This window comes from Tachysurus vachellii, chromosome 17 (assembly GCF_030014155.1).
Source record: "Tachysurus vachellii isolate PV-2020 chromosome 17, HZAU_Pvac_v1, whole genome shotgun sequence".
In the NCBI taxonomy this organism is placed as follows: domain Eukaryota; kingdom Metazoa; phylum Chordata; class Actinopteri; order Siluriformes; family Bagridae; genus Tachysurus; species Tachysurus vachellii.
This window is the reverse complement of record NC_083476.1, coordinates 13,991,239-14,010,067: the sequence shown is the minus strand read 5'-3', so window position 1 is coordinate 14,010,067 and position 18,829 is coordinate 13,991,239. Positions and strand designations below refer to the sequence as shown.

General features: G+C 36.3%; 1 protein-coding gene across 3 annotated transcripts in view; it reads left to right on the top strand.

The window, feature by feature from the left end:
• nectin1a (nectin cell adhesion molecule 1a) overlaps positions 1-18,355 on the top strand; it is a 32,311-nt gene extending 13,956 nt beyond the window's left edge. Inside the window, exons 2-9 of one of the 3 annotated variants that reach the window (XM_060891034.1) lie at positions 4,036-4,407; positions 5,317-5,616; positions 5,740-5,857; positions 7,150-7,301; positions 14,993-15,140; positions 15,639-15,705; positions 16,041-16,252; positions 17,439-18,355. In XM_060891034.1, the coding sequence (XP_060747017.1) occupies positions 4,036-4,407; positions 5,317-5,616; positions 5,740-5,857; positions 7,150-7,301; positions 14,993-15,140; positions 15,639-15,705; positions 16,041-16,252; positions 17,439-17,457 (1,388 nt within the window). In that variant the 3' untranslated portion in view covers positions 17,458-18,355. Of the gene's footprint in view, positions 1-4,035; positions 4,408-5,316; positions 5,617-5,739; positions 5,858-7,149; positions 7,302-8,398; positions 8,892-14,992; positions 15,190-15,638; positions 15,706-16,040; positions 16,253-17,438 lie in introns of those variants that run through there. The other 2 variants (XM_060891035.1, XM_060891033.1) reach the window with 2 other exon arrangements.
• Positions 18,356-18,829: the final 474 nt, after the last annotated feature.

Below are 18,829 nucleotides of genomic sequence, written 5' to 3'. Positions count from 1 at the left end.
AGACATGTGGAGAGCATGCAAAACTCATATAAGTCTTGAAGCAAGAGCAGCTGAGAACCACAATCATAAATCATGCACTAATAGTAAACAGCACTGGTTTATTAATTTCATTTATTATAATAAGGATAATTACATTATATGTTTACACTTTATATCATTTAATTACATTATCATTATAGGGATGTGGAAGTGTAGGAACACAGTAAAGACTGGGTATATAGTCTACAGTATTTACACCACTAACACATAGAGTGTTTCTCAGTTGATGCCAAAAGAACAAATGGATCTCTCTGAGCTCTCTGATGAAAATAGACACCCAGAAGAGGTCTGGTTTGGTGGTCAGGAGTCTGTATAGTCATCCAGTGAGAAGGGGATAAAATATGATGTGTGCTGAGAGGTTATTTAGCCATCAGGGTACTCAGTACTGCCAAAGAACTAGAAAAGCACAGCTGAACACAACTGCTTTAACACATGGGAGTATTACTGACTGGCTAAATATAATCTAGAGGTGTTACTACAGTGTGAAAGATCAAACCAAAAATGCAACATGCTATAAGATATGCCTTGTGTTTCCCCTGCCTAAGTTGTGTGCGTTCATTAGGATTTACAGTATATAAGAGAATCCATGAGAATGGATTTGCTCCTGCCTAATTAATTGTTAATTTGGGAATAACAATATTGGCTCAAATCTCCACAAATCTTAAAAGAAGAGTTTGGCCAAAAATGAAATTCAAAAAACAATATTCCCTTTACCCCTATTGTAGTCTATCAGCCAAGACATCAGCCAAGTTTGGCAGCTGAAGTTTTTCCTTTTTTCCTTTCACACTGATGCCAAAAGGCAAATTATGCAAATATGTAAGGCACACGGCGAAAAGTCAAACAAATCACATTTGAGATAGGTGGCTGCATATTTCATGAAGTTATGCCAGCATTGTAAGATCGACGCTTTTTTTGCTAGCATAATCTGCCTTGGAGCTTCTGTGTTAAAAAAGCAAACATGTCTTGACTAAATGATTCTGAGGTAAAAACATTTTTGTAAATGTACACTTTATTTTTGGCCAGACTGCTAGCTCCTTTAGAAACACAGGATTTACACAGGGTAATATCTGTGCTTGTAAAAAAAAATAAAACTTTACCTGGTTAGGGTTCACAGTGCCACCTTAGCATCTAGCATGAACACTCTGCAAGTTTAGCTAGCTAACACAAACAAACTATTTTCACAAAAGAACTAAAAGGTGGGCAAAAGATTTGTTAACATAATATTTGCTATTTGTAGGCACAACATCAGGTTGAATTTCTAAATTTATAACTCTTGCATACTTTGTAAAACGTATTTTAGAAGTATGTAAGAAGTAGCCGAATGTTATTTTAGCTATGTCCAATGAGGATTCTACTAAGGTGATAGAAAGCTACATAATGTAATCTTTTATAGATGTGGATTCATATTTTGCTCCAGCCATTAATAAAATCTTTGCATCTAATCTTGCCACACCTCTGTTAAAAGTCTGACTAGCCATGACTTGACCAAGAAACAACTGATAAATGGATATTTGACAGGAGGATAGGGTAGACTCTTTAATTATATACAACACGGGTGAGTTTTTGTAAGTCTGAAATGTATTTCCATTTGTCAAATAAACAGTCAAATCTCAAACTTGCACAATTGTTTAAATGATTTGTAGTAAATATGTATGAATTTCTAAATAAATATGAATGCCATTTTTTCTTGTTCTTGGCTGCTGCTAGACAGCTGTCACCAGCTACTGTACAGAGCTGTCAGATTTGTAGCTGAGTTTATAACTGAAGGAGATGAAGGATTTTCCTTATGTATTTGAGGTAAAGTGTTTTTCACTGCTTAACAAAGGAAAAATTTAATGTATAATTTCAAAGGATTTTAAATGCCTCTTTCAAGTTTAATCCTGATGCTGAGCCTGAGGTGCTTTTAGTATGCCAGTTTCTGGCTTGGGATTGTAGTCTTATTTTGGGTTTTTATGTTTTGATGCACTGTGTTTACAGACTATAAAATGTTTGCAATGTCTCAGGTATTGGTGCAGCAACAAGCCGAGGGCAAATGGTTGATTCTCCTTATTCACGCAAATGGACATCAGCCTGGACCTTAATATCCATACTGAGTGCAGTAATCTGGTGTTGTAGCCAATGCACTCAGGTCTACGTTCATCAGCACTTTCCCGTATTTGTGTGTTCCCTTAATAACAGCCATCGACCCTGCTAAGGCGAACCCGCACCCCCACTGTCTACTCTAATGTAGGGCAGTCTCTCTAAATGCCTGCATCATTTAACTTCTCATTTAGTTAGTAGCCCTCATGTTAATCCCCTTTTTTCAAGGCCCTGTATTGTCAAGAGATTTAATATTATTAAATGACTGTCCTGGATATTAAATAGTCTTGAGAGTTGTTTAAGGGTATTATTTGGATGTAGATGTTGAAGGCAGGCTTCATTTGCTCATTCTTTTTCAAATAATAATTTCAATTATTCATTATAAATGACTTTCCTTACCTGATACTTAAGCATTTAAGTGTGACAAGGAACTTTTATCTGTACACGCAAGCACGTAGTTGTGCCACACATTAAGCATATGTTTAAATCTTATTTACAAAATTGTCATGCAGCTCATGCAGACAAAACATGATGCAAACATTCTAACAATACAGAGGTCCTCACTGACTTTCATTTGTCAGTCAGAGTAATATAACTTACTGGAATACATATTGTCGGGCATCTGGCATAAAACCGGTGCTAAATCAAATACGTGTGACAAGATGATCTGATGTGGTGACACCGAATAGAGAGCATACGAAATAACAACAACAAAAAAACATTACCCTATGTTTTGTGTCAGTGAATTGGTTGCATCATAACTTTTTTTTTTTTTTTACCAATAATTGTAAAAATATGGAAGTACTTTAAGACCTTGGTGAAACCAAAATACTTTAATACATTTGGCAATGATTGCCATGGTCTTGTACTTTTCAACCTCAGTCCAGGGTTTGGAACAGAATATTTCATAGTTTAAGCATTGAGCTGAAAAACTGGCAACCCTTATGTGGATCATTAAGCTGCTGGAACTTCCTCCATCCTGTTTTCTCTGTATGTCAAGTGTGATCTGTCTTACCACCATTCATCAAACTTACATAATTGTTGGCAAATGATGGTGTTGGCTTTATTTCTGTGTGTATGTTCATGAAAAAATAAGATGAGAATTATTTTTGACAGATGACCTCCACTTTTCAGTCACAAAAAAAACAAAACAAAGAAATGCTGAGTTGAAATAAAAAGTCTTTCGTTCAGTTTATCAACCCTTAAGGCAGAAACATTGTGCATGGCATACTGACTTCACTTTTCCAACTCGAAAAGGATTTTTAAGTCAAAAAGAAAGAAAGAAAGAAAGAAAGAAAGAAAGAAAGAAAGAAAGAAATGAAGAAAGAAAGAAAGAAAGAAAGAAAGAAAGAAAGAAAGAAAGAAAGAAAGAAAGAAAGAAAGAAAGTGAAAGCAAATGTTATGGTTACATAAGAGACTTTTCTTCTATATAATCCAGCCTTATTTTTGTTTTTTAGTTATGTCAGGTTGGCCAACCTGTTTCAATCCTTCACATTTCCAACAATGGCTTTAGGACACATACTGTACAAATACATTCACATATGTAAAACATTGAGCCAATGCTGAACTGCAACTTACTTTAAGTGTCCTACTGCAAATAAAGCTCTCAAAACATACTATTTTGAGATACTCCCAGATCTCAGATGAATGGGTTTCTCAGGGATATCCATGTCCTGTATATAAAGATATAGTGGCTATCCAAGGGATAATATGATGTTAGTTTTAATGGTTATTAAGCATGTTAGCAAATATCTGTAGACACAGTTTCGACTATAAAATTCATCAAGTGTCAAATAATCTGAGACAAATAATACATGGAATTTTTGATCTTGAAAACCTGAGAATGTAAAAGTTTCATGGGCATGTAGGAATGTAGGAATGAAGCAAATGTTCTTTCATCTTTTTCTCGTCTCTAAGGTGTTAGCGGTCAGACTGTTCACACGGACAGGGACCGCTCAGGCTATGTGGGCACTCAGGTGGAGCTGCGTTGTCATTTTGCCAACAGTAAACCACCGGTGAAGATCTCCCAGGTCACCTGGCAGAAGTCTTCCAATGGCACCAAGCAGAACGTGGCCATCGCCAATCCGGCTCTGGGAGTGTCCGTGCTCCCAGCTTTTAAAGACCGGGTGAGGTTTAAGAACCCAGCGGTTCGCCTTAAAGCAACTTCACTGGAGGACACGACTATCGTCTTCAATAACCTGAAATTGTCCGACGAGGCCACGTACATCTGTGAATACACCACCTTTCCTGCGGGTAACAGGGAGAGCATGGTTAATCTCACCGTTTATGGTATGTTAAAGCACATTCAGCTATGAGAAAGATACCACTTATTTAATCAGTAAAATTTCAATTGTCACCTGGATACAGTTTATTTCAGAAATCAATCAGTTATGGAGGGAAGAGTTCTTTTTATTGATTATTGCCCTTATGCATTTAGTATTATTTGATAGGTAAGATGAAAGCATTTTAGAAATTACTTATTCCTTGTTTTTGGCAACCTGTTTATGCTAACCTCCAACCAGGGTAAAGTTGAAATTAATCAACTCTGAGTGTTAGACCTGCTAAACATGTCATTTTTTTGGTAAAGATCCAGTGGTTTAGTCCAGCCAAGGATGCATGTCTTAGTGTCTCTGGTGACCTGAGTTCATGATGTGGTGTTCAAATTTCTAACAACATACAGATTCTTGGCTCTCTTTTTCTTATTGGGATTACAGAGCCAAGATTCCAGTAGCTTTTTTTTCTGGAAACTTTGCAGGAATCAAATTTAAAAGAAAAAAAAAAGACAATTCAAATATCTTGTTATATATGTAGCACTGTCAACAATATACATTGTCAGAAAGCAGATTTAGAGAAATCCAGATGATTTAGATCACTAATGAGCAAGTGGTGACAGAGGGAAGAAAAATTACTGAGGTGACATGAGGAAGACACCTTGAGAGGACCCAGGCTTCATAGGGAACTCATCTTTTTTTCTGTGATTCTGGATAGCGGGATTATAAATCATTAAAGATTACATGTATCAAAAAGCAAACTCAGACAGTACTATGTTTGTTGAACGTATGTTCACCGTGAGCAGACTATGAATAAAAGACCTGGAATGAGCACTGTAGAATATTTATAACTACAGCAGCAGTTCTTAGGTACAAATCTACTGCACAGTGTCTTGGTGGAATTAACAAACATTACGTAATTTTGCAGCCCGACCAATGATCCAGATGAGCCTGTCCACACCCACCATAGTGGCAGGATCAAAAGATATGAAAATGACCGTAGCAACATGTGTCTCAGCTAATGGGAAGCCTCCTGCTGTGATCACATGGGACACAGAGTTAGACGGTGAAACAAAGACTGAGGAGATCAGGAACGCCGACGGGACGATAACAGTGCGCAGCGATTACATCATGACACCCAGTCGAGAAGCACATGAGCAGCGACTTACCTGCATCTCTACCTACAATAACGATCAGCAAACAGACAACGTTATTCTCAACATACAGTGTAAGCAGCTATGGATTGTGACTTTTCCTTAGAAACAGAAATATTCACAACATACGTTTGTCAAAGATTATATGTTTAACATTATATTATTAAAGAAGTCTGTTTTGTTTCTGTTATGCACAGATGAGCCAGAGGTGAGCATTGAGGGTTTTGATGGAAACTGGTATATGAATCGAGAGAACGTTCAGCTAACTTGCTTGGCCGATTCCAATCCAGCCATTTCTACGTTTCAGTGGAGATTGTAAGTACATAGCATTGTTAGGCAGATTCCTGGAAACAGTACAACAGTAGAAGTACATGTGCAGTTGAGTGCAAAAGTTTGTATGCCCTTGGGACAAAATTAAGGTGATGGGTTTCACACGTGTTGCTTTGTTATTACATTTAAGTTGTGTATGTTAAGATATCCAAAAAATTACATCTGCGGCTCAAACCTCTTTGTGTATCCTTGGATCAGTTTTTTGGACTCTCTCAGTTGTAATTCTTCCTGATTCAGTTTTAACTTTGCCAAACAGCTTGGATACTGGATCTAATGTTTCTTACAATATATGTTCTGCTTTCTACAGATCAGGTCTGGAAAGTGAGAAAGACATGTCCAAATGTAGGTTTTTTGTGTGTTTTTTTCCCCACAAATTCCTTATTTTTTAGTCCTTTATCCTTTTCTCATTTTGTTACCCAGTAATCATGGGGGATGCAAACTTTTGCACTCAGTTGTGTACTATGGAAGGGTTAATTATTTAGATGCTTCTTGGGGTAAACAGAAGAATAACACCAGCTCTGTCAGAAGCTCTGGCTTTTTCTAACATGTTATCATTTCAACAACTCACGTGGAATAAACAGATTTTTATTAAACACGTTAATATTTAACAAAAAAAAAGCCTAACTGTTATGATCAATAAGAAATAATACACAGTCAAGGAAGCCTTTCTTTACAGAGGACATCATTTTGTGGTTTCTTGGCAAGATAAGAGGTTTAATTTTTTAACTTAAGGCTGGTGAGGAAAATTACATTTGCTATAACATAATTGATAGTAGGAACTAACTTGTCTAGTGGACAATATCACGCTGTACAACATAGACAGTTACAAAGGTATTAGGTGTAAAAAAATTAATTATTGGATACAAATGAAACGTGAATGTGCTCTTTTAGGACAATGATCAGCTGCGTGATCGTAATATTAAGGCTTTACATCATAAAACATCACCCTGTTATCATGATTTATTCCTTACATAATCAGCATTTCTCTCATAACCGGAATTATAATCAGAATTATCATTATAACCAGAAGATGAACTGCTTTGACCTTTGAATTGATCCAAACGGGTTCAAGATCACAGCAAGGATATTGAAATATTTTTCTTAACTTGACTTAATACTATAACTTGCTTCCTTCCTTCCTTACAGTCAATTTGAGGTAATTTTGAGGTCGAGGCACCAGTTTTTAATAAAAGTCTCCTATATAGGATAAACATTTTAAAAAAATCCTCCAATATATGGGTGTTTCTAACACTTTTGCTATTTTTTTGTCCTTGCAGTCTAAACGGCTCCATGCCGAGTACAGCCGAGCAACGTGGAGAGACACTAATCTTTAAAGGCCCTGTAACGTATGAGATGGCAGGAACATACACGTGTGATGCCACGAACAGTATTGGTACAGGCTCAGCATCAGTCGAGGTGATTATAACAGGTAAGAGCTGAAATTTAAGCTCTAAAAGTAAGCGTGTTCATGCTCATGCATGTTTTATGTGAGAATGCTAGTGCCATTGTATTTGATTGCCTCTGAAACATCACCATTATATAAGCCACAGTTCAGTCCTGATGATTCTCTGCATTTCGTCGTTTTCTGGTTCATCTCTTTTGTTCTTCGAGCTGCATGTTTTGATTTGTGTTTGATGCTTGATGGGCTCGGTGTGTAAAGTTCATAGAAACCTTGTAACAAGACTGAAATACTGCATGATGTGTCATTTGTCTCTGAAGTCGCTTGTTCGTAGTAATGGACTGTCATGTTCTGTCAAAATTAGACTGTTAGAAATATGCGGTGATGCTTGCTGCTGTGTGTCTGCTACATGCTTGGATCTCTTCTCCTGAGTTCTCAGGTTTTCATAACACTGTCATAAACCTTTCCTTCATTTACCACCCTTTTCATCACTTTATTTAAAGCTGCTGTGTGTATAAATAGTAATTTTCATATGCATGCCTAATGTTACAAAGTTAGCTGGCTATTATTAGTTAGTTAGCTAAAAGACAGAGTGGAGAACACAAATCTAATAAGATGACAAAAGAACATGGATAGGATGATAATAATATACACCTCACATTGTGCTGTAGCTAGCTAGCTGGCTTTTACTAGCATGCGAGTCTTAGCTGACTAATACTAGCATGCTAACCAAAACACAAGCTCTCACATTTTGCTCTTTCCTGTAGTGCCCAATAAATTTGACAGACTTTTATTCTCATAAAAACTTCCATAATACTGAGAAGATAACACTAGACAATTTAATAACAACTTTGAAAGTGCATCTCAAACTGCATACATTTTGTGTAAAACAATGCTGCCATTATTAAAATGCTATTTGAAGTACGTGGATTGGGACACAGCCTTTAAAGTATATTGACATTCATTAGGATCAATCTGTGCTAAAAAAAAAAAAAAAAAAAAATACTTTAAAAAATGTAAGATTTAAAATACTTATACATTCAGCAGCTTTAACTATGTGAAGTTAGGCTGTTATAGGAATTAGCAAAAGCCTTAAACCCTCTTCCCTTCCATCTCTCCTTACCCAGAGTCCCCTAGCTCAACAAATGCTGAGCAACAGCGAGCAGGCGCCGCTATTGGTGGAGCAGTTGTGTGTGGTACAGTGCTGCTGGCAGCCATGATATTGTTGGTGGTCTTTTTTCATCGGCAAAGGCGCACGTTTAAAGGAGATTACAGCACCAAAAAACAGGTCCTGGCCAACGGCTTTGGCAAAGCAAGCGAACTGTCTTCATGCCCCTCTCTGCCTCAAAGCCTGACCTATCCCGAAGATCTGAACTACCCCGAGGATGAGAAGAAGCCTGAACTTTATGGCCCTAGTTTCTTAGGTGAAAGTGTTCCAGAGTTCCATAACCATCCTTCCAACAGCATGACGACCTACAGTCCAGCGGAGGACAACAAGAGGTTGAGATTTAATGAACAGAGCTACAGGGATGGCTTTGGGTCTGAATTGGAAGTCTCTGTGGATATGGTTCCTCAAAAAGATGGTTCTGTCATCTCTAAGGAGGAGTGGTATGTGTGAAATGTGGGGGAAATCTTTATATATAAATTCATCGACATTCCAATCGCTTCCTTCTTTACATGCTAGTAAATACATCTTAAAATCCAAATAAATGGGTCAGCTTTATTTATATTAATCTCTGGTGTTGGAACGCAGTCGAGAATAATGAGCATTGTTCATCCTTTCTCTGGTTCTGTTTCTGATTTGTTATACATTTGCCATACACCAAAGTAAATTACACCACAGTAGTAGTAAATCCTCCAACGTGACTGACCTAAAGGTGTTTAATGTTCTATAACAGCAGCTCTGACACTAGTTCTAGCTACGAGTAAAATGATTATGTGTTATCTTTATTGTTTCTATTATAATAAAGAACTCATGGGGGCTTTTACATCAAACACTCCAGGTAATCTAAGTCGAATAAAAAATAGGGTTAATAACAAAAAAAAAATCATTCAAGAAGTCTCCAGTGTCACTATAAAAGTCAAAGAAGCTACAGTACAGTTGTAAATTTAATCTGCAATTTTCTTAATAAGAAGCTGCTTTTTTTTATTTGTAATTAACTTCAAGAGAAAGTGAAGGAGCGACTGTTTATACAGTAGCTGATAACAGGCAGTAGCTCATTTGAAAATATAACATTAAATTACAAACAGGTTAAAAATATAATGATATATAAGAGGGATCAAACAGTACAAGACATCTGGTTATAGAAAAATTTATCAGTTTCAGGCTGGAAATGTGTTTTATTGCTTACTTCCTTTCTTTGACCCAGTTCTTTGGATACATTAAGTATTCACTGTTAGCACTTAACAGAGCAGATAATGGCTCATTTGATATATATATATATATATATATATATATATATATATATATATATATATATATATATATATATATATATATAGTATTTAAGTATAAAGAGCATGCTTTGGGGAATCTATTTTTTTCCCAGAGAAGCTCAGATACCCTGCACAGCAGACACACTCACGCCTGACCTTGTCTTTATCAGGACACGGTCACAGAGTGAGACAGTTGGGCATGAGTAAAGGCAGCGAAGTCTAAACATCTAGTGGTGGCAAGAAAAGTGTGTGAGAGGTCGCAGCACTTCACACGCATACAGAATGGGTTCAGAACAAACATTTTTTCCATTTCTTCCATTCAAACATTTTTCAGGCACTTTGTTTACTGTGAAAATTTTGCACTGTTTCTGTTATTATAATAGATATTGTAGATGTTTTTTAATTAAGAGAACAAAATGTCAAATTTCAGCATAAAAGGTGGCATAAGTGGCAACAGACACTAAAAATAAAAATAAAAATCTAAAAGAAAAAGCAGTTTATTAAAACCACACGTAAAATAGAGCATGTATGCAAGCACAGCCACAAAAAGTTACATGACTGATTTCTAATAAACTGTGATGAGGCAGAACACATGAATTTCTGCTTGGCATTTCTATTGTTACTTTCACAACAAACAAAGCTTCCTGACAGTGCCAAGCGGTTTATTTTTTTTTTTTGTCAGACATTATGACGTGAGACGGTCGAAAGCACAAACTAAAATGAAACAGATTACAATGTTGAGCTAAATACTCATAGAGTCATGCCTGACAACTCCTAACATGAAGTCAAATAGGTCATGTCCAGCATACAGAATGAACACAAGGATATAAACATATGTCTAATCACAAATTCACATCAGTAAATATATCTGTTGGTATCAGAAGAGCAAAATCTGATGTTTTTCAATGCTTTTAGTAGTCTTATATGATTGACTGCACCAGAAGCCTTTGATAAACAGTGAAGATTTAGGTGCAGGGCTTTATAGCATCTGTGGGACGGAGCTTAGTTACAAATGCACTTTTATTTCCCAAAGTGTTCGAGTGAGTGCTCAGAGTGAGACTTATATCATCATGTTGTTAAATCCAGGCCCAGATGGTGTTGTGATATGTAGCTGAATTGTGCCTCAAGCCAGACTCCATTTAGATTTTTACATATTGTTACCGCATGACAGGTGCAGTTTGTAATGTTTAAGCATGTTTCTTTCTGTTGTAAATATATAATTATAACATTAGAAAATCTTTAGGTTTTACTGTTCTCTGGTTGGGAAATAAGCTCTGCTCCCACCCAGAACAGAGCTGCTCAGCACTGCTCTTTTTCCTTACGCATAAGCAGCATTTAGTGCAGTTTTGAATCGAAGCCTAGTGTGTTTATCCTCTTGGCGTACTTCATTTAGGCGCTGTGAGAAGACAGCAATCCACAGCTGCTGCAGCTTTTTAGGACTGCAGAAAAACAAATGCAAAGGGAAGTCCATATTCTTTAAGCAAGGAACTGCAGCTGTGAATACATTTTAAAGGAAATAAGAATGTATACCGCATCAACTAACTGTTCCAGCTGCACGGTTAAAACGGATAAGTAAATAAGATGGATGTAGATTGTAGTAGAAGCAATTGTCGGATTATTTTACATATTTAAGGCATGGTCTACTATCAACCAACCAACTGCCATATTACCACCAGTAACAGACATCAAAACATATGACTAATTTGGGGAAAATTACATCTACACATATTTTTCATTCTGCAGTAACTCTGAGAAAAACTATGATATTTGGCATGTATATAATCAGCTGTTTACACACACAAACATGGCTCAACATCATATGTAGTTTGTTTGCTAATTGGGAAGACATCACTATAACATGTTTGATTCACAGTTAATGCATGCTTCTTTTATAATATAGCCTTAAACAAGCTGTAATATTTATTATGGTACTTGTAGTCAGTCCTGTGTTAGCAGCTAAATGATGCTGCAACATGTACGTTACGCTACCGGAGCTGAAAGTACTAATCAACATGTCCTGAGTGCGGAGATCGAATAAATCATCATTGCTGTCTTCCAACACTGACTGGTTCAAATCTCCTAATTAAAAAATAGCTGAAAGTAATAGATAATCAACAAATAATATCCCAAGCTCAAAAATAATGTTCTTATTACAGAACTTAAAGTCCATGGGATGGACCAGCTAGCTAATCCAGCTAATCTTGTCGTCAGACTGGATTAGCGTGTTATTAAGCGTGTTGTTTCATGTTGTACACTGTTGTCCAAGTTAGGGTTAGGCTAATAGGAGGACCTGGATCAGATCCAGACTTTTAGTTTTGCTCATGTGGGCTATCTTACATCTTCCCAATTAGCTGACAAAATTCAGAATCATCGAAACAGAAATGAAGCACATTGTGCAGTACTATTTGTGCTATCTCAGGAAGCTGTGACCATATAAGGAAAGCAAATGGCTGGGGATGACAGTCACATATGCTGAGAGGATGGAATCAGTTCAGCTGTAAGAATAAACAAATTTATCATTAGATCAAAACCAAGCTGAGCAAAAAAAAAAAATGGATGATGAATTAATTCTGAAATGCAGGTTATTAATTGAAGTCGTGGTAATTCAACTGTCATTTAGCAAAACATGTCTAGTAAATGTATTTTGTACAATCATGTCCAATCCTATCAGCAGATTGGTAAAAGCTCATACAAAGGCTGCAAGCTGGTTAAATATCTGCACTTCAGACACCATAATAGTTACTATTTTAGAGGTGCATGAAGTCATTATGTTTTATAGATATAGATATATACAGCAAGACGCTGTGCATGCGCTGCATTATCAACTCCGCCAAAGACTCTTAGAAAAGTTAACATGTTCTACCAAATCACAGAAAAGCTCTTAAAATCATTTATGGTTTGATGTGTCAGATGTAATTTATTGACTTAAAAAACACAGTAAAACACACGTTCTTGTACATATTTGCTGTATACATGTCTTGTAGTGCAACTGGTTCTGTGCAAAGGGAAAACAGTAAATAATGTATAATGTGTATATGTCGTGCTCAAATCCAGTTCTGTTCTCCAAAGTGTTACATATTCCTGAAATGTGATGACTAATATGTTTTTTTTTTGTTTTCTTTTGTTTTCGCACATGGATATAATTACTCTGTATACTGTTTTGTAAATATTTGAAATATGTTGAGTGCTGTGCAATAAGTCACTATTGTGAAATTTACTTATGCTGTACAATATACTGTATATTTCCACTGGCATGTCATTTGTTAAATTAACGCGTCATTTTCTTGTGGGTTGTAATTGTATTTTATAGTTTAAGTGTAGCTTGCATATGTATTTGTTGGGATTTCTGGGCATAAGCACATGGTTATTGTTCTTTTGCAAATAAAAAGTGAAAATTCATCTGGGCAAATCTCTGTAATTAGTTTCATATGGGGAAAAGAAACACTTTGTCAAATGGTCTTGTTTATTACACAAACCATTTTTCTTTCACTATGAACTGAGTAACTGGTCTGCGTTAGCTGGTTGTCATTTAGTCCTGACAGTGAATTCCTTTTTCCACTCCGCAGTAGTGATGTGTTAAGAGACATATATTTGAGAGATATTTAGTCGCTGGAGACTTCTAGTTTGCGGCAGGCTCTCTTTTTTCCCCTGGACAGAAGCCAACCTTTGTCTTTCCAAATCCTGTAAGAGGCAGGCTTTTACTGGTCTGGAAGTAACAACACATTGTCCTATGTAGATAATGATCTATATGTGAATGCTTATGTGAAAGCCATTCATGACAAACCTGATTTGCAGGGTTGAGTGGACACAAATTAACCCAAAACCCCCACACATTAAAACAGGAAATAAGTATATATACTGTAGATACAACTTTTTTTATGTATTTGCATTAAGGTTTCTTTGTTCTTTACCTTCTTCTACTGTACTAGTTAACATCATACTACAGCACTCGATTGAATACTCGACTCTGATCAGTCAGAAGATTTTGAATCATTTTCTAGAACAGTAGATCTGGATAGAAAGTATATTACAGGCAACACATGATCTAAGACTAATAAAAAATATTGTTATATAACAAAGAGAAAAATATATAATTGTTGATAAGGTGAAGTTTTTTTTAATGAGATGTTCATTTAACATCAATAGAAGAAGAAGACTTCAGTGTCACTTTGTAACAGTAAGTAGGTTTCCGTCACAGGAAAGTCTTCAATTCAGAGAGGAGTTTGAACCGTCTAGTTGCTAGGTAACATTACAAGCTGATATGTTATTGTATTGTATTGTATGGATTATAGCAGTTATAATGTTATCCTATTAACTTAAAAAAAAAAAAACAAGACAGGAAGACTTGCCTTGTTGACCTAATAACTTGATTTGAAATAAAATATTTGATGAGTCTATTAATAATTAAAATAATCAGCTGTAAATTGCTGTGTTCTAAGAGGAATAAAACACAACAGTGGGTCTGCTGTAAAAAATAATCAAGTTTAGGGTGGTAAAAGTAACTCACTGATTATGTCTCATGATGTTTAATTCCTACATACAAATCTCTGACATTAAAATTTGTTCGTTCATGTTAACTAATGTTTCAGATAGTAAAAGTGAAATGTAAAGGATTACTGATGTTTCAGAGGCATCTTATTCATCAACAATAGAGAGTAATTCATGTTATGATACTATGTTAATTTGTTATTTCTTTGTGCTGCTATTTGTATTATTTTGGATAATTAAGCAATATCACACAACCAAAAGTGTAAAAATACTGAATATCAGTGCGGTTATGATTTGCCGATGCTAATCAGAGCTGTACTGATGTTCAGCTTAACCGCATGATTGTAAGTGAAATATTGTTTTTAGAACAGATTTATGAATAATAAATTAGTATTGATGACATTAACTGACATTACTGACACAATTTTATTGTTTATTTTTGTCCCGCAAGCAGACATAGGTCCGCTCACATATCACAGTGTAGCACATCGATAAGGGTGCTAGCTAGCTCAGGTTGATTTGTACATTCGTGTCAAAGGGGCTTCTGATCAAATTGGTATCTCTTTATCTATTTCCTCGTCATCTGACATGCTGTTGTATTTTAAGTCAAATGTTAAATTACTGAAAAGTGTTGTTTGCCATGTCTGTTCATGTTGACACTGACACAATTCATCATCCCAGTGTGGATATACTAAATACTAATTGTAGTACAATATCTCTTCATTTTAATTTCATAGATTCTAAAACTAAAGGTTCATTTTTATGGTACAATCACCAAGCGTGTGTTTTTCCCACAGACACCCCGCAGCCACTGAGCGCAGCCGAGAGGGTGATGGGTGTACTCGGATGGGTGATCGCTCTTGGCATTATCCTCAGTATAGCCGCCATCGTATTTGTGGTCAGCAGACAGAGGCAGAAAAAGCAGAGTGAAACCGACAGTAACTCGTGGGTACCGTGCAACTGGCCTATAGAATTCTGTGCTAGAACAGTTTGTGTATGTATCTGACTTATGATTGAGAAAAAAGATGTAAATAATTAAATTCAGTATGTGTATTTAAGTGCTGTAACTTATCAGAATATCCAATTGACAGTTGAAAGAAAGCATGAGCTATAGTGCTTCTCTGGGTGTAATTCCTACAACAAAGCCCATTATTTACCTCTTTTGTTGTTGTTAATATATCTGTAATATTTGGACAACAGTCCTGAATGTCCTGAATTCTCATCTGGTAAACCCGGTTTTGCTGGAGTACTGAAGTAGCATTATCTTTCTGATTGCTTGCTGCATATATACACACATGGAGTTTTTATTTTTATTTATTTATTTAATACTTTTTTGGGTTACATGTGCCATATGAACATGATCTCATTAAGAATAGTCTTAAGATTTTTGAAACCTGCACTTTTCCGGCTCTTCTGATCCTTAAAGATCTTTGTCCTCAACAGGGCCGGCTCTTCTCTCGGCCGTAAAAAGCCTTCTTCTTTTAAAAAGAACCCAGCCGATGACTTCCAGGTAAGACAGCACTCAGTTCTTGTGGTGTTTTTGGCCGTCTTGAAAAGATGCACTAATGCATTATACCTTGCTTGCTATGCTGAAAAGGAAGGCACTGATGCCTCAGGGTTTAGTCTCTGTGAACAGAGAGCACCTCCTACTGGTGAACAGACAATGACAAATGAACTGTTTCCCTTGTAACTGAAAGAACAGACGGATCATGTTGTCTTCTTGTAACTCCGGTTCGCTCATAAACCAGATTACGATGTCATTGTTTCATGCAACTCTCTAAAGCAGGAGTGCTGTAATTACTGCAGTAGATTTCTCTCTCTAATATGGTGCACTATTTTCCACAGAACCAGGGCCAGATATACGACGAGCTTCCCAACAAAGCTGATTATGTCAGTTACCATCTGGCGTGTAATAAGGACGGCTATCCAGAACAGCACTCTCCACCCATTCAGCCACCTCTCACATTTCTACCCCAGCACCCATGCCCCCAGAGCAACACGTTCACGTGTCCTACAGCACCCAGGCCTAACACTTCATACACCTTCCCTAAAGAACAGTATGTATGAGTAAGCACATGCAAACCTCACACAATTTATCTCTATCCTTGCACCACTGCTACTGTATGTAAGAAACAGTAAATGATGACAGTAAAATGTAAGAAACAGAAAATGCAGCCTGATGTGAAGAAGAGTAATTGTTACCATCTTAATGTTGATCAATTTCTATAATAGCATGTCCCAAAGTGTTTTATTCCCCTTATACAGTATCAGCAAGTTTCCAAATATCTGTTTTTAGTATTATTTAATCAGGGGTGAAAAGTTTACAAAGAACACTGACTTGAGTTAATGTACTGCTATATAATAACTGACTTCAAAGAAAGAAATCTCACTCACTCACTCATCTTCTACCGCTTATCCGAACTACTTCGGGTCACGGGGAGCCTGTGCCTATCTCAGGCATCATTGGGCATCAAGGCAGGATACACCCTGGACAGCGTGCCAACCCATCGCAGGGCACACACACTCTCATTCACTCACGCAATCACACACTACGGACAATTTTCCAGAGATGCCAATCAACCTACCATGCATGTCTTAGGACCCCAATCAACCTACCATGCATGTCTTAGGACCGGGGGAGGAAACCGGAGTACCCGGAGGAAACCCCCGAGGCACGGGGAGAACATGCAAACTCCACACACACAAGGTGGAGGCGGGAATCGAACCCCCAACCCTGGAGGTGTGAGGCGAACGTGCTAACCACTAAGCCACCGTGCCCCCCTAAAAGAAAGAAATGATCAAGAAAATTAAAGAGTAAAGGAGTCATATGATGAAATAAGTAGACCACATAAGTAATTATTTTACAATTGACTTTTTTTTACTCCAGTGATACAATTAATCTAAAAAAAATGTGAGGAATTCATTTCTTTGACAGTTACATGAATGATGTAAACAACACTATATAACAAAAGGTAACATTATTTAGCTAACCAGGCCAAATGGCTAGTTCCAGAAGCATGCTACGTTTGTTAGCAAGCTAATGCTAATTCATAACTGTTTCTAGCTAAATTTTGTATTGATCACAGACTGTAGAAACACCTAGATATATTTAACCTAGCAGGCAACTACTAGAAAACTTCAAAGTGATGTTTTAAATTTAATCCAAAGATTATAAAATATCAGAAGATCTGGCTAGCTGGTCTAGTTCACTAGCTAATGTTTGGCCTGTACATGTTTTCACAGGTTGGATGTTGAGCTCTGAAATGCCGATATCTCCATGGATTTTGGTATGAATAATTTGCAGATTATAATCATAATGTTTCATTTAAGGAATTAAAAGTGAACCTATCTGATAAATTTGCTCATCTGTCTCCATTATCTCAGACCTTGCTGCTGTGGCATGTCCCAAAATTAACCCAGGGTAGCTAAGGTGAAAATTAGATTTTTAAAAACTCAAGTAAAATGATTTAACTCTAGTCAGAAATCTACCATACAATAAAACATGCCCTCATGTTCTGTATACCGTAATGAGAGTACATATTACTAGTTTATTACTTTTCACCCTTGATTTTAATGTTGTGGGAAACAAGTTAGTTCCTGTTATCACTTAGGTTATAGCAGCTATAAATAGTTATTACCTCACCAGCCTTTCGTTTCTCCTCCTTGCAGTTAATAAAACAATATTGCAGCTTGTTCCTGAACAGCTGTAAAGTCCTGGAAACTTGGACACGTTCCCATGTCAGTTAAAGTTAAAACTTAAAGTTACAGATTTAACTCTGACTGTTATAAAGCACTGACCTTCCATATGTGTTAAATAATCATCTCCTTAAACTTCACTATATAAACCATCATCTGTAAATGTGGAGTGTCTGTCATACACATTCCTGTGTATGTTGTTGTTATAGAAAAAATATTGTATTACAACATTAATGTGTTGCCTTGCTGTTATAGAAAATGAATCAAAATCTTCTGCCCAATCAGATTTAAGAAGTCAGTAGCACTGTGGTATAAACTCTTAATGCCTATTTATTGTTAATTTTGTACATATTCCTTATGTGTATGCTAGATATGATTGTACTAAAATCGTTCATTTTTCATGACATCTAAGTTCCTTATCTTTGTGAAGTTTCATTTTTTATGTTGATATATTTAAAAAAATACAGCCCACAGCATTGCAAGTCTCTGTATTGACCATTAAAGATGAACATGCATTCAAATGTTTGTTTGTTTGTTTGATTTTTATCTAACAATTTGAGGTGGTTCTAATTCTTTAATCTAAATGTTTAATCAATTTAACATAAAATAGCCAATATCTGGTGATGAAATCTTTCTTTAAGGAGGTAAAAGGCAAGGAGAACTTGAGCAGTTGTAGGAATTTAGCCTGTAAGTTTTACTAAGCATATTGGAGAAACTGTCCTACCTTGTTGCACTTGTACCTTGTTGCACTTGTTTTTGTTTTGCATGCCACACCCATCAGCTATCATTATGTTGTTGTTGTTTTTTTTTTGTTTCATCTGAGAAGTGGTACGTTACATAATCTGCCAATGAGTGAAAATTTTGTAAGATAAGATATGTATGTAAGATAATCTCATTAATCTTGAAGGAAATTCTTGTATTGTTTTCTAAAAGATTTA